This window comes from Siniperca chuatsi, linkage group LG20 (assembly GCF_020085105.1).
Source record: "Siniperca chuatsi isolate FFG_IHB_CAS linkage group LG20, ASM2008510v1, whole genome shotgun sequence".
Taxonomy (NCBI): Eukaryota; Metazoa; Chordata; class Actinopteri; order Centrarchiformes; family Sinipercidae; genus Siniperca; species Siniperca chuatsi.
In genome coordinates this window covers 22,158,110-22,172,275 of record NC_058061.1, presented here as the reverse complement: position 1 = coordinate 22,172,275, position 14,166 = coordinate 22,158,110, and the positions used below count along the sequence as shown (strand labels likewise).

General features: G+C 43.2%; 1 protein-coding gene across 1 annotated transcript in view; it reads left to right on the top strand.

Moving 5' to 3' along the window:
* Positions 1-14,166, top strand: part of ca10a (carbonic anhydrase Xa) — a 223,912-nt gene that overhangs the window by 25,173 nt on the left and 184,573 nt on the right. The window contains exon 3 of the mRNA XM_044178891.1: positions 2,752-2,826. Within this exon, the coding sequence (XP_044034826.1) occupies positions 2,752-2,826 (75 nt within the window). The remainder of the gene's footprint in view (positions 1-2,751; positions 2,827-14,166) is intronic.

The following is a 14,166-nucleotide window of genomic DNA, read 5'->3' as shown; positions in this document are numbered from 1 at the left end:
GGGTGATATTAATTTCGACTCTGTGCATATGTTGCAGTTGTGTACTTTTCTCTTGCATTGTGTAATGGAATGAAGCACAAATCTGTACTGCTGTCTCCCGCTATTTATTTCTCTATCAACAGGGGTCTGCTAACAACAGAATAGGTCTCCCACATAGAAACAGCTTTGGTGGAAACAAGCGCCAAAACTAAACTGGGACAGGATACGGCAGTAACTAATTTTTCAAGTTAACAAAACCAAATGACAGTACATGTACTTGGTAACAACAGAATGATGTTAGGTCTCCCACAGCTAGCTTCAGTGGTAACAACCTCCAAAAAATACAAAAAATAAAGAAACAAATTAGCTAATTTAGCTAACTGCTGGTCTGGCCAGCAAGCTCCACCGCAGAGATTGCTTAAGAAGCTATACCTGAGTCTGAAGCTAGCTATGTCACAGATATCATGCTCAACAATTTACACAAATATAAAGGAGATTATCAAAGACCAACCAACCACAGAAACAGGACACAGCAGACTGGTGTGGCTTATCTATTACACATTACAGACCTCTCCCAGTGGGAAAAGTAAAACAATACATGACAGATAAGACTAACAAAAATAAAATGACAAATAACATGGTAGTAAAATACAGCAGTGGCTAATTATAAGTTAAATTAACACTTGTAATGGCAAGTGGAATGATTAACGTTGAAAGGCTGTTCTGGGGCACGTTAGCTTAGCACAGGAGCTTGAGGTGTGGGGAGGCGGCTAGCTTCTACCAAAAAAAGAGGAATATGTTTTCCAGTAGCTCCAAAGTTGTTTCATTTACATGTTGCATTAGCTGGATAGCTAGCCACTGGTAAGCCTACATTGAGGCGGAGTGTGTGTCAACCCTACAACTTCTCTGAGTTCTTCTGGAGTGCTGTCTGCAGTCATGGGGCTAAGCTAGCTGTTGATGTAAACCAAACCCTATACTGGCTGCTCATTAAACCGCAATATTTCGTTTTCCATTCTACACTTGTTCAATATAGAAGATTATGGATGTCGCTGTGGATGTGGCAGCTTTGGAGTTGGTCTGAGTGACAGAAGGTAATGTAACGAGTAATGTAACAAATTACTTTTTCTGTTGAGTAGTTAGTGAAGTAATGTAATTACTTTTTTAAATTAGTAATAGGTACTGAATAATTGATCACATTTTTCAATATGTGCCTAACACTGTTCGGCAGAGCAGGGATTTTGTTCGTTCCCTTCAGGGTCAGATGGTTTGTTGGTCAACTGCACAAATTCAGTAAAAGCTCACCGGTGTCGAACTCTGCCTCCTCCTGAATTCACTGGTCGCGGCTAATCCATTAAAATCAACTGACTCTGGTCCATAATTTTGCTCTTTAACTGAGCCGTAACACTACATTTCACAGTGTATTCCCCCAATTCAATTCAATTCATTTCAGTTCTAGACCGTACTCTTTCTAAAGTTCAAAATCCACTCTAGTGCTTTACAGAAGAAAATGCTGCTTTCTGAGTACAGGTGTAAAATAAAGTAGAAACATTTTGCACAGTAAGCAAGGAGGGTTTATGGGAGAGGTGTTTTTCATTTTAAGAAACAACTCCACTAATACTCCTACCAAGGCTCCAGTCATCTCAGGCAGTCTGTTTTTATAAGAATAACTACACCACAGCATCACAAGAAATTTTACAGTGCCATTCTGTTCTTTCAATTGAAAAGAGGAAAAAAACGTGTTAGAAAAGGAATTGTAACAGCAGAGAGTGATTCTGATTTAGTTTTTCAGTCTTCCACTTTGTGTAAAATTGACTATATGAAAACTTTATAAATCTTGCATTGCAATTTGTGGGAGTTTTGTCAGGTTCCAGCAGTGCTGGGCAGGGGGCCAGCATCCCTCTAATGGTTTGGAAAGTCTGACTCACTGATTTAGGTGCACTCCATTTAAAGGTGGTCTTTACTTCAAGTTAATTTATCATCAAAAGGGGAGAAACAATTTATCATTTTGAGAAACAAGTCGACATACAGGCTCCATTTTTTTCTTGGGAGGAAAATAGCCTTTTCTGGGCCATGTCCAGCCGGCCCACCCCTCTGAAATTGAACCTGCTCTCCAGTGTTACTACAGCAAGGCTGTTTGGAGTGGATAGAAGAGGGAGGAGGGTTGTTCAGCCACCTCAACTTCCATTAAAGACAAGCAAGCAGGCCAACCTCTAGACCGTCGATTAAGCCCCACTTTCCACTTTTTCGGTGAATGAACAGGAAAGAAAAAAAGTTAAGGTGTAAAAAGCAATATCCCGAAGGCGTGGGGGGTAATTCTTGGTCACAACTCTTTCTCTGTTCTGAGACCTTTACTTAGTCACCTCAATTATACTGTATCACCCTGCTCTAATCTGGGGCTTTCTTCCACAGCTCAAACAACATGACAGAATGCATTTCCATACTAACGCCTAGGGAGTCATCGCATCACGGGGGACTTGGCTTGTGTGTGTACACGTGTGTGTGTGTGTGTGTGTGTGTGTTTGGACCGAAACGAAAGGTTGAATTGGAGGCCTGTTTACTTAGAGGCCGTCTCCAGGGAGTCTATTTGCCGAGGCCTCTTGCGGAGAAGGTTAGCAGGGCGTCTGGAAATGATGAGGGCGGTAAAAAAAACCCCGCAGTGTTTCAGTTGAAGACCACTGAACACGGCAGGACCGTGTTTTTGCTTTCTTGTCCGAATTTCAGATCAAAGTGATTGATGTCCCTGTTCCTTTGTTTCTTCTCTTCACCTCACAGCACAGCCGAATCCACCGAAAATTCACGAAGGATGGTGGGCGTACAAGGAAGTTGTGCAGGGGAGCTTTGTTCCAGGTAAGCCTATGCAGCACTTTGATGCATGGAAGTTTCCCACAGAATACTGATTTTCCTGCATATACTTTAACCACAGTGTTCTTGATCCTGAAGTCAGAGTTTATTACATATTTAAGATAACATCGGGCCACCTTGCCATTGGCAGTAGTTTTATTTTCTCAGTCTGACGACCTCATCGGCCTTCACACACAAATGACGCTTTTCACTGATTGATTGACAGCAGCTCGCTGTTCCTTCCACCTTTTCCATCTTGTTGTGTATCTGCTTGTCAGGCCAATTATTTTCCAGAGATTGTGTTCTTCTGCTGAGTTGAGGTGCTTTTGATAAAGCCTGCTGTGTGCAGGAGTGTGTATATGTGAGGTAATGTCCATGCTTATGAGGACCAAATGTCTGCGTACGGATAGAACAATTAGGAAAATTGAAGCAGAGGATATTTTGCTGGTACTCAAGGTGAACTTTAAGGTTAAAGTTGAGGAAAGGGATTTCCAGTGAAAGTATCAAGTGATAATGAGAGCTAAAGGTTAAGGTTGAGTTTTGTAGATTTCAATATTCTCAACTAATGTAGGGTCACCATTAAATTGGAACTTTAACCCTGCTTTAACCCTAAATCATGCATGTAGCTGCATGAGCCATAGGGGCACACACTGTTCTGATTGTCTGCTAGGTTTTGAAGCTACAATGTAAATTTCACTACAGAGAATAAAGGAGTAAAGTACCCCTCCACTCAAAAATATGTTTTTCTTATGTTTAAGTCCCAGTCCCAGTCAGTCCTTGACTTCACTGACTTGTATCTGTACAACGTTTGTCACCAGAGAGGTGTTTTCACATTCCACTGCTGAAGGGGGAGATGTCTGTGTAAGTATACAGACAAAAAAGATTCAAGCTAGATTTGGGACGTCACAAATTCGAAAGCCAATCGCAATGCCACCGGCAAAGAAACCTGAAACCTCCAGCGCAGAGCGGACTTGTCAGTACAAAGAGCGAGAGTTTGCACTAAGTTAGCGTAGTGAAAGTTTTGACAGCAAACATGGTAGGGTGTTTTTGGATGTAAACCGGACCCTGGCGCTTCCTTTCACTATCAGAATCAGAATCAGAATCAGAAATACTTTATTGATCCCCGTAGGGAAACTCTTTGTTACAGTAGCTCGTCTTTACGTCAGTGCACACAGGAGAAAGTACTAGAAAAAAATAAAACACTATAAAACAGGTCAGAAATAAATTAAGTATCCTGTCGGTATAAGTATAAGATAAACTAAGTGTCAAGTACCAAGTGGGTTTACTGGTTGGTGATGAAAGTACAGTCTAAAATACAATGTAACTCCTTATGTAATAAATAATATTAATAAGCGGAGGTGCATGTACTGTCGAAGAGTAACTGAGGTATATAGTTTCAGTAGCAATAAATAAGAAAAAACTAACAAGGGGAAAAACTAATATTGCACGGAAGTATTACACAGAATATTGCACAATTATTATTAATAATTAATAATTATGGCGGAGATGTAATGCTTAATGTCCAGTTTAGTGACCTAGGGTCAAACAGACTAACCCTTAGAGGGAGGAGTTAAATAGTTTGATGGCCACAGGCAGGAATGACTTCCTGTGGCGCTCTGTGGTGCTTTTGGTGGGATGAGTCTTCCACTGAAGGTGCTCCTTTGCTTGACCAGCACGTCATGGAGCGGGTGGGAGACACTGTCCAAGATGGCATGTAGTTTGGCCAGCATCCTCCTCTCTGACACCACTGCCAGAGAGTCCAGCTCCACCCCACAATGTCACTGGCCTTGCGGATCAGTTTATTGAGTCTGTTGGCGCCCGCTACCTTTAGCCTGCTGCCCCAGCATGCAACAGCATACAGGATAGCACTGGCCACCACAGACTCATAGAACATCTTCAGCATCGTCCGGCAGATGTTGAAGGACCTCAGCCTCCTCAGAAAATAGAGGCGGCTCTGGCCCTTCCTATAAACAGCCTAAGTGTTCTTGGTCCAGTCCAGTTTGTTGTCTAAGTGAACTCCCAGGTACTTGTAGTCCTCCACAATGTCCACACTGACCCCCTGGATGGAAACCGGGGTCACTGGTGCCTTGGCCCTCCGTAGATCTACAACCAGCTCCTTTGACTTTGTCGCATTGAGCTGCAGATGGTTCTGCTCGCACCATGAAACAAAGTTCCCCACCACAGCCCTGTACTCCGTCTCATCACCACCGCTGATACATCCCACCACAGCAGAGTCATCAGAAAACTTCTGAAGGTGGCAGGACTCTGTGTGGTGGCTGAAGTCTGTGGTGTAGATGGTGAAGAGGAAGGGAGAGAGGACGGTCCCCTGAGGGGCCCCAGTGTTGCTGACCACGCTGTCAGACACACAGTGCTGGAGGCGCACGTGCTGTGGTCTGCCAGTCAGGTAGTCCACAATCCAGGACACAAGGGGGGCATCCACCTGCATTGCTGCCAGCTTCTCCCCCAGCAGGGCAGGCCGGATGGTGTTGAAAGCACTGGAGAAGTCAAAAACATGGTCCTCACCGTGCTTGCCGGCCTGTCCAGGTGGGTGTGGATGCGGTTAAGCAGGTAGATGATGGCGTCCTCAACTCCCAGCCGGGGCTGGTAGGCGAACTGAAGGGGATCCAGGAGGGGTCTGACCATGGGCCGCAGCTGTTCCAGCACTAGTCTCTCCAGGGTCTTCATTATGTGGGAGGTCAGTGCCACCGGTCTGTAGTCCTTGGAGCCACTGGGGCGTGGCGTCTTCGGCACAGGAACGAGGCAAGATGTCTTCCACAGAATGGGGACCCTTTGAAGACTCAGGCTCAGGTTGAAGACATGCTGAAGGACTCCACAAAGCTGGGGGGCACAGGCTTTTAGCACCCCGGGGCTAACGCCATCGGGGCCTGCAGCCTTGTTTGAGTGGAGCCTCATCAGCTGTCCTCTCACCTGGTCAGCAGTCAGGCACACAGCAGAAGTTACAGGTGAGGGAGGGGGGGAGTCGTCGGTCTGGAGAGGGCCGTTAGCCTGATAGGGAGGGGGGAGCAGAGTACTCAGAGGAGCTTGAGGGCCGACAGCAGCTGAGTTAGAGGGGGGATGAGCAGAAGCCGGTGTGTCGAATCTGTTAAAGAACAGATTCAGTTTGTTGGCCCTGTCCACGCTGCCTTCAACTCCTCTGCTGCCAGTCGGTCTGAAGCCAGTGATGGTCTTCATGCCGCTCCAGACCTCCCTCATGTTGTTCTGCTGGAGTTTCCTCTCCAGCTTCCTCCTGTACTTCTCCTTGGCTTCTCTGATTTTTACCTTCAGGTCAGCCTGGATTGCCCTCACCTCCTCCCTATTACCATCCGTAAAGGCCCTCCTCTTGGCATTCAGAATGTCCTTGATGTCCTTTGTTACCCACGGTTTGTTATTTGGATAACAATGGACCAACTTGGTTGGGACATTGCAGTCCACACAGAAGTTAATGTAGCCAGTGATGCACTCAGTAGCCAGTGATGCACTCAGTATCTACTAATGTTAAGTAATAACAGTGTGAACACACTAACATTGTAGTAGATATTATTGTATATATCAGAACCACTAACGCTGTGTCAGCCACTGCCAGTTATAAGCTAACAAGCTAACAAACAACATAAACAAAAAAGATGCTAACTACACTTACCATTCCGATAGCCTCCTCGTCTGGGTCTGACTGAGGCTCAGAATGTATGGCTGAATCTCTGTGTCCTCTCACTCTAGCCAGCTTGACACGCACCGCTCTCTCACCATGGATGTATGTCTCTCACCGGCATCGGTCAACCTAACACGCAGCGGTGGTGGGCGGGCCTTCAGAGATCCAGAATTTCTCAATGAGGGAGAAAGAGTTTATGTGCTTCCAGCCCCTTTTCAGAGTTCTTTTTTTTACTTGGGATAACCATGTTAAACAAAATATTAATCATAGCAGAGTATTTTTATATTTAAAATGTGTGTGGAGGGGAACTTTGAATTGTGCTTCCCTATATTCCCAGGGTAATGTAACACTACTGTATGTGATGATTTATTCACTAAGGCTGTTTCCATTGCACTTGCATTTTGCTTTTATTAATACACCAACTTTTCCACCTCAGTCCAGTGTTGGTTTTTTTTAAATTTCCATTCAGGGTTTTTTATGCGCAAATTGAAAATACTCATAAAAACAAATGGATGAAAATGCACTTACTGGCATTTTTGTTCCCTTAATAGGGTTAGAAAGCTTTAAGCAAGGCTCTTCATCCTATCATCTACTGCTTGCAAACTATGCATGCTTGCACATTTGGTGTGAAAGACAAGGCCAGTATCCCTAGGAATTACGTCCATATTGGACAAATCTGCATCTCACGATTTGCATCCAGTGGCAACGCTCAGTGCAAATGCAGGAAGCAGGGTGCCCTGTAAGAAGCGAAGCAGAAAGTAAGGGTGTGGAGGTCAGTGTGGTGGATGAGCGTGTCGCATGTCTGTGTTTCCATCCCGTTACAGCCTTTTTATTAACCATAACCACGATCTTTCCCTAATCTTAATCAAAACATTGTTTTAGTAGGCTAATCTTAACCATACAGTAGTTGTCAAGCGCAGATATTTCATGAAGCATTGAGCTTCAAAATAAAGTCGTTATTGAACGTAATAAGGGCTTTGCAGAATCGTCCAATAACAGCATTCTCGTAGGACAGGATGCTCGCTTCTTTTATGGCCATAGATCATGATAAACATGCTTATAGTGTAAAACATATTCAGAACTTCTGAAGATCTCTTTTACTGTATAGTTGTTTATTAGCGAAAGGCATTTTGCAAAGACAGTGATTAAACAAATGACAACTCTGAAAACTGAGAACTCTTGACTTTTATCCTATTTGGACATGTTGGGTGTAGGGTGACAAATAAGCAGCCATCGCAGCTGAGTGTTAAAGCTGAGACCTTCTAATTAAGGCAAACACACCACTCTAAAGTCTTAATACCTTCTTAATGGAACACTCATTTTCATTATCCCCACCAAGACGCACATTAGAAGAACGAATTTTGCTGTTATACTGTATATAAAAACTAGTGTTTGCCCATTGACTTCAATACAGTCCTAACCTTTGTGGAGCCAGCAGAGCCAGCCAGTCTTAAGGTGCTTCCACGTGGATATTTAGACATTCAGCTATAGCCATGTAGTTTACACTGGGTTAGGCCCAGTTTGTGAATTAGGATTTTTTGACATGAACGTTTATAAGGGAAGATAAAAGCTGGTATATTGTGGTGAAGACTGAGGTTAGGGAGAATGGCTTAGGGATTAAAAACATAGATTCAATGTAACACAGGGAGGTAATGTGGTATTTTGGTGTGTGTACAGCGAATACAGGCATCTGTTTCTCAAATCAAACACTAAGGCTTTCCCATCATGTCCAGGCATACATATTAGAGCCTGTTTGTCCTTCCCTCTGGCACCAACCACTTGGCAGTTTGCTGCTCCGTTTATATCTCAGCTATCTCTTCCAGCAGTTCTCCACGGCGCACTTGCTTTACTAACCACCATACAACAGCTGGAGCAGTTAAACACTATTCACGATCCTCCTGTGGCCGTGCAGAGAATTCCCAACCCTAGTTACCTTGTTCTGCAGACGGCAGGATTTCATAGCCGGGACATAAAGAGAAACGAAGGTTTTTCACTGCAAATGAAGCCCACTTTAATGATGCAGAGAGAAATAATGTTGATGGAACATATTCTTATTGTACTCAGTCTACTTGTACAGTGAGTGGTGATAAAAGATTTCATTGAAAATTGAACAGTTTGTGCACTGGAATTTCAGTCATATGTTATATGCACATTGGGGCATATCATTCGAAAAAGAATAATAATATACTCCCTTAGAGCAGTAATCCTTTGCAATCAGTATTATATAACTCGTCCTCATCTACACTTCAGCTATTTCAGATATTGCTTATTAGAAATGATCACTGTAACAACTCAGGAGACGGCTGTCGGGTCTAGTTTTTGAATATTTTATCATCTGACAGTTATAGGAGTTCTTTAAAAAGTTGGGACTTTGAATGACAGCCAAAATAATATTGTAGAAATTGAAATGGAAATGATTCTTCTCCCTCACTGGGAAAAGCAATATGTCACTGTAAGGCTCCACAGAGCTCTGGTGCAGTAGTGCTATCAACGCTCTGAGCCCGCTCACACTTTTCACCTGTTAATGGCCCATTTCTCTTCCCTGAAACGTCTTGCAGTGGAGGTCAAAAACTGCAGCCCAGCATCTTAGAACATTTGCTCCCCAAGGTTAACAAAGCCAATGTAATCACATTCTCAGGCCTGTGTCACTATGGCTGACCTTTGGAATATTGCTTATCCTTTCTGAACTCTCTCAATTAGCTTTCAATTTGGTAAAGGTCAGATGTAACTCTAAGTTCTGCACCAGTTTCCCTTTTGCTCTCACCTCCTCTTCCTCAGCCATGTCTTAAAGCTAGGGTAGGTAACGTTTGAGAAACTAACAGAGAGACAGCTGGATTGTGAAAATATCCAACTGAAAATATCCCACCCCCTTCCTTCAGGCCTCCCTCTAAAGCCACTCCCTCAAAACACATTTTCATGCACAATGCACGGGCAGAGAGCGTGCAGGCAGGCAGGCAGGCAGGCAGGCAGGCAGGCAGGCAGGGCAGGGCAGGCAGGCAGGCAGGCAGGCAGGCAGGCAGGCAGGGCAGGGCAGGCAGGCAGGCAGGCAGGCAGGCAGGGCAGGGCAGGCAGGCTGGCAGGCAGGCAGGCCTTTCAATGGGAAGTAGCCGCAGTAGGAAATGGCACCAGTTAATAAAATATATTAGTTTTAGTCTTTGACTGTAGAATATAAGCTCCACCTACGTTGAGCCTGACAGTCCATTTATTGATCTTGGAAACAGCAGTTGACAAAACAATTTTAACTCAAGGTCCATTTACTCCCTTGTTCCAGAGCTTTTGATCTTCATTAGCACAAGGAGTTTATTTAGTTATCTTGGAACTGCAGATGTTCAAACTTTCCATTATTCTCAGCACTTTTAGGACCTCTTGTCCATGTTGGCCTATGACAACTGAGTAAACTCCATGTGCTAATGAAGACTGTTTGACGTGGTTGAAAGTTTTTTGCTGGAACAAATTAGCAAGTAGACCTTGAGTTAAGATTGTTCTTCCCAGGTTGTTTAACCCTTGACACGACATGACCTGCTTTCGTCAGCGGTCTAGCCATACAGCGCCCTCGTGCCAACAGAAGTCGGGGTTTGGGCACATTTGTCTCTCTGTGTGGTCATAATCCTGCTGCTAGTCTCCCAGTTGGGGAGATGTAATGGGGCATCAGTGCAGAGTTTGGAGAAGTAGGGCTTTCCCCATGTCAGGTCCCATCCGGGGCTTATGACAGAGCTGTGGGAGCAGCAGGGGAGGACGATGAGGGGGAGGATGGAGAGAGGGACAAGCTACAGAGAGGGCAACTGCAGGGCAGAGAGTGATGAGAGTGCTCAGAGAGACTGACACAAGGACGCTTTTATGGAGCTAATCGTGTAACAGTGAAATCGCTCTGGCTTTCAAACACACACACACACACACACACACACACTGACATTATAGCCATTATAGCCACAGCCCTCCATTTGATAAGATTTGTCCCATGGATCCATATTAGAGGACTTTGTTGTTGTTCATTTAGGATTAAAATGTTTAACTCCCCTCTTATACTGTATGTGAGGAAGTAATCAGGATGAGTGACGCTTATAATTCTCTTAGTAATTGTTACACATCCAATAATTAGACTAATTTCTAGCAAATGAAAGCTCTTGCATAATTCAAAGTAATTAGAATTTAGAACCGTTTTCATGACAATTTGCAAATAAATGCAGAACAGTTAAAGGGCTGCTTCACCCAAATGACAAATAAAACAATCTTCTTTTACCTTGAGATGCATCTAGTCATGCAGATTGTGGTTTTGGTTATATGCTCCCATGAGATACTGAATCTGCCTCTGTGATTTCTGCCTCCACACCAATACAATGGAAGTACTGTAAATGGAATTCAAAATTCAATAGCTACTTCTCTTTCCAGAAACAATGGGCCTCGTGAAGAACCACTCATACGATCAGATTTGTTCTTAAGCAGCATGTATGATTGATTTGAGATGCCTGGTCGCATTAACAATTTGTCTTGTATTTAATTTTCTCTGAGGTAAATAACATAAAATAACACAAATGTATAATCTGTTCATATTCTGTTGAACCTTTTTGTGTTTTCTTCCATTATTTATTGTATTTTAGTCATTTTGCATGACGGCTTTTCAGTTCAGTCGTTAGGAAAATTCTCACACTCCAACAGACGCCTCTGGGTTACACTGTACATTACTAATAATGGAGCGTATTCTCCAGCCTTCTGACTGGCACGCCCCCTTTACTGCCTCCTATAAGTCACGAACCGCTTTGATTTAGCAAGACACTTTTAGGCATCTAACATCATGTCAAACCATTCCCTTTTTATTTCTGCCACAGTACAGCTTTGATATGGCATAGCATTGCTTATTAATATTTGCTTGTTAATATTGTTTCATGTCTCTAATATGCCTGCATTTGTTCCTGTTCCGTCTGATGATTTCCGACAGCAGGACTAGAAGCTCTTGACATTTTTGTGAATGAAACTTTTCCACAGAGTCTTACAGGCACTGTGGCCTTATATAGTAATTCAGAGATGTTGATTTGTCAATGATGAAATCTCATAAACGCATGGAATTCATCATTTTGAAACGAGCAATTTATGACAAGTCTGTCCAGTTAAAAGAGTTTGGTGATTCCGACTTGGAACACTCGTAGGAACTAACCTCGCAGGAAAAACGTAAGAGAGGATTAGGAGAAAAATACATAAATGTTCTTGCATAGGACCCAGTGTCCTTACTCCTCTGGATTATCCACAGAACACATAATCAGTGGTTTTTATAGGGACTTTTACTTTGGCAGAAAGTAGTTCCAAATAAACGGTTGAGAATGAGGTGTGTGGATCATCCAGAGAAGACACTCTTTCTGCAAAGAAACATAACTGTTGAATAATTTAATTGGAATCTTTCAATGCTATGAGCACCAAAAATTCCATTCATCTCAATTTGGTTGCGAGGCAGGCACATCTCAGGGACAGATATCTCAGAACCTGGACAAAAAAAACCAACTATCTGCATGGCTCGATAGCGATAGAGGTAAGTCATACATTTGGGTTTTTGGTAATTTGGGTGAAGTGATCCTTTAAAAGATGCATTTACTGAAAGAATTTGGAGCCTGGCTGTCATGTCAGCCACTCTCCTGCTTTAAATGGGATAAAACCTGTTGGCACAAGTGTTGTGTAATGTGCTGCGGTGCTCCAGTTAGGATTATTGTTGTGCTTTTTGCTGTTAACAAAGCATGGAGGATGGCTCTTGATCTTGAATGTGAAAGCATCCAATCTAATCAGCCAACCTTATCGTGCATCTCCACATCTGATTCTCCGTTTTCCAAGGCCCTCAGCCCCCGTCAGAGCATTTTGTCACAGCTTCTCATCACCAGAATTTGATTTAATCCTGTGTTTCCCCCTCCTCACACTCGTGTTTGATAGACACTTTTGTTTCCAGCATTTAAACAAGCCTCTGCAGTTTATCTAGCAGGTTTGTGAGCTGATTAACAATTTTTTTTACATCCCACTGAGACAAGAACCAAGGACCAATTATAGAATTTTAGCTGCCAGTCGTAAAAGTCCAAAAAGCAGCGTCGTGAAAAATCCCCTTAAATGTTTTTTTTTTTTACTGAATACTCCAGCTAAGCCCCTCTCTGAATCAATGGAGGAGGCTAATTGGCAGGTTCTTTGTATACGTCTGGCAGGTAGCGAGCTCTTCTTCAAGTGACAATCTCTGATCGAAAACCAATTAAAGGCACAGACACCACCGGGGAAGAAAACGGATGTCCAATAGCACATTGCCATCTTGTTTTGAGTGTACCCAAACCAGCCCCTGCACTGGAGGTGAAAACAAGACACTGAAATTTGCAGAAGCTGTGGTGTGGGGGCAGGTCTGATGAGAATAGGCCTCCCAGTGGTGGGATCAGGGCCTACAGTGTGCAGGAGATGGTTTCTGACAGCCAACAGTACACACCCGAGGCTGTTTGATGGGCCTCGGGCACCTAACTAAACAGATTTGGCCCCAGTGGAGACGACAGTTGCAGGAGAAATTTCTTCTACCTATCAAGGTGAAATCTTCCCTTCTGCACTGAACTATTTTTCCACTTTGGTACCATCCCAGTCATTTTCCACTTCGTACTTTAGTGTTGAGGTATCCATACATGAAAAGGATAACACTCTGGATCAGTTTGGCTTGTCACATTTTTAAAATGTGACAAGAGAGAAGGATCTTCTGGATATTTTGGGTACACAAGCTTTTTTTTTTTGTTTTTCCTCAGGCAGGATTTTACTAACACTCACACAGCTTCTCTGAGCTCCAGACTGAAATTTACTTCCTATTTTAAAACCAACAAATAATCCGTACAGTTGTGTTGCTGTGCTCCAAACAACGACTGCTTGGTGTTTTCCTCACCTCACATGCTGTAGGATGATGATCTTTTGTTATTTGAGTTCATAAAAATCTGATGAACATTTTCAGGAACCAAACAGTAAGGCTCATGGAAACCGGGTGTGGAAAGCATTTTTAAATTTTTGTTATTTACAACTTAATTTGGAAGAAAACAGAGTAGAAAAAATAATTGAAAAACGAACAAGACCCTTTAACTTAAATTGAGGTCAATGAAACAAACAGCAACTTAGGCCTGAACTAAACATAACTTACCTAACAAAGGACACAAAGGGAGGGTAAACATAGACATATTGACGTATTTATGCATGTTGCATCCATCATACTGTCCAAAGCTCTTTTTATTTATTGCTGGTCATTTGTCCTTAATTGCATATTTTGCTAACTTTGTGCTCTTTTCTAATGAATTCTACCAAGCCTGTACTGAGGGAGGTCGTTGTAAATGTATGTGTGGTTTGGTGTTGAACGCTGAGCAGTGCCCGCATGTAGAAAACAAATTTAGTTTGGACGAAGGGCCCGGTGGTGTGGTTTGCGTCCAGGCCCAGCATGACATTGTTAGCTAACCTACCTAACCCTAACCCACCAAAAAAGTAGCCCTCGGAATCTAAATACTTGCACTGGACAGTTTTACAGCTCAGAATTGACACTGTTATGCCAATGTTAAGTGCCAATGCAATAATAATAATATGTTCTTAATGTAATAAGGCAAATAGTAAAGGTGTGGTGCATGGCTGTGCAGACATGAAGGACTGAGTCTTGGCAGCTTGTAGCATAAGACTGAGCTGAGGGGCAGGCACCTGGTCAGCAACACTTGGATCAA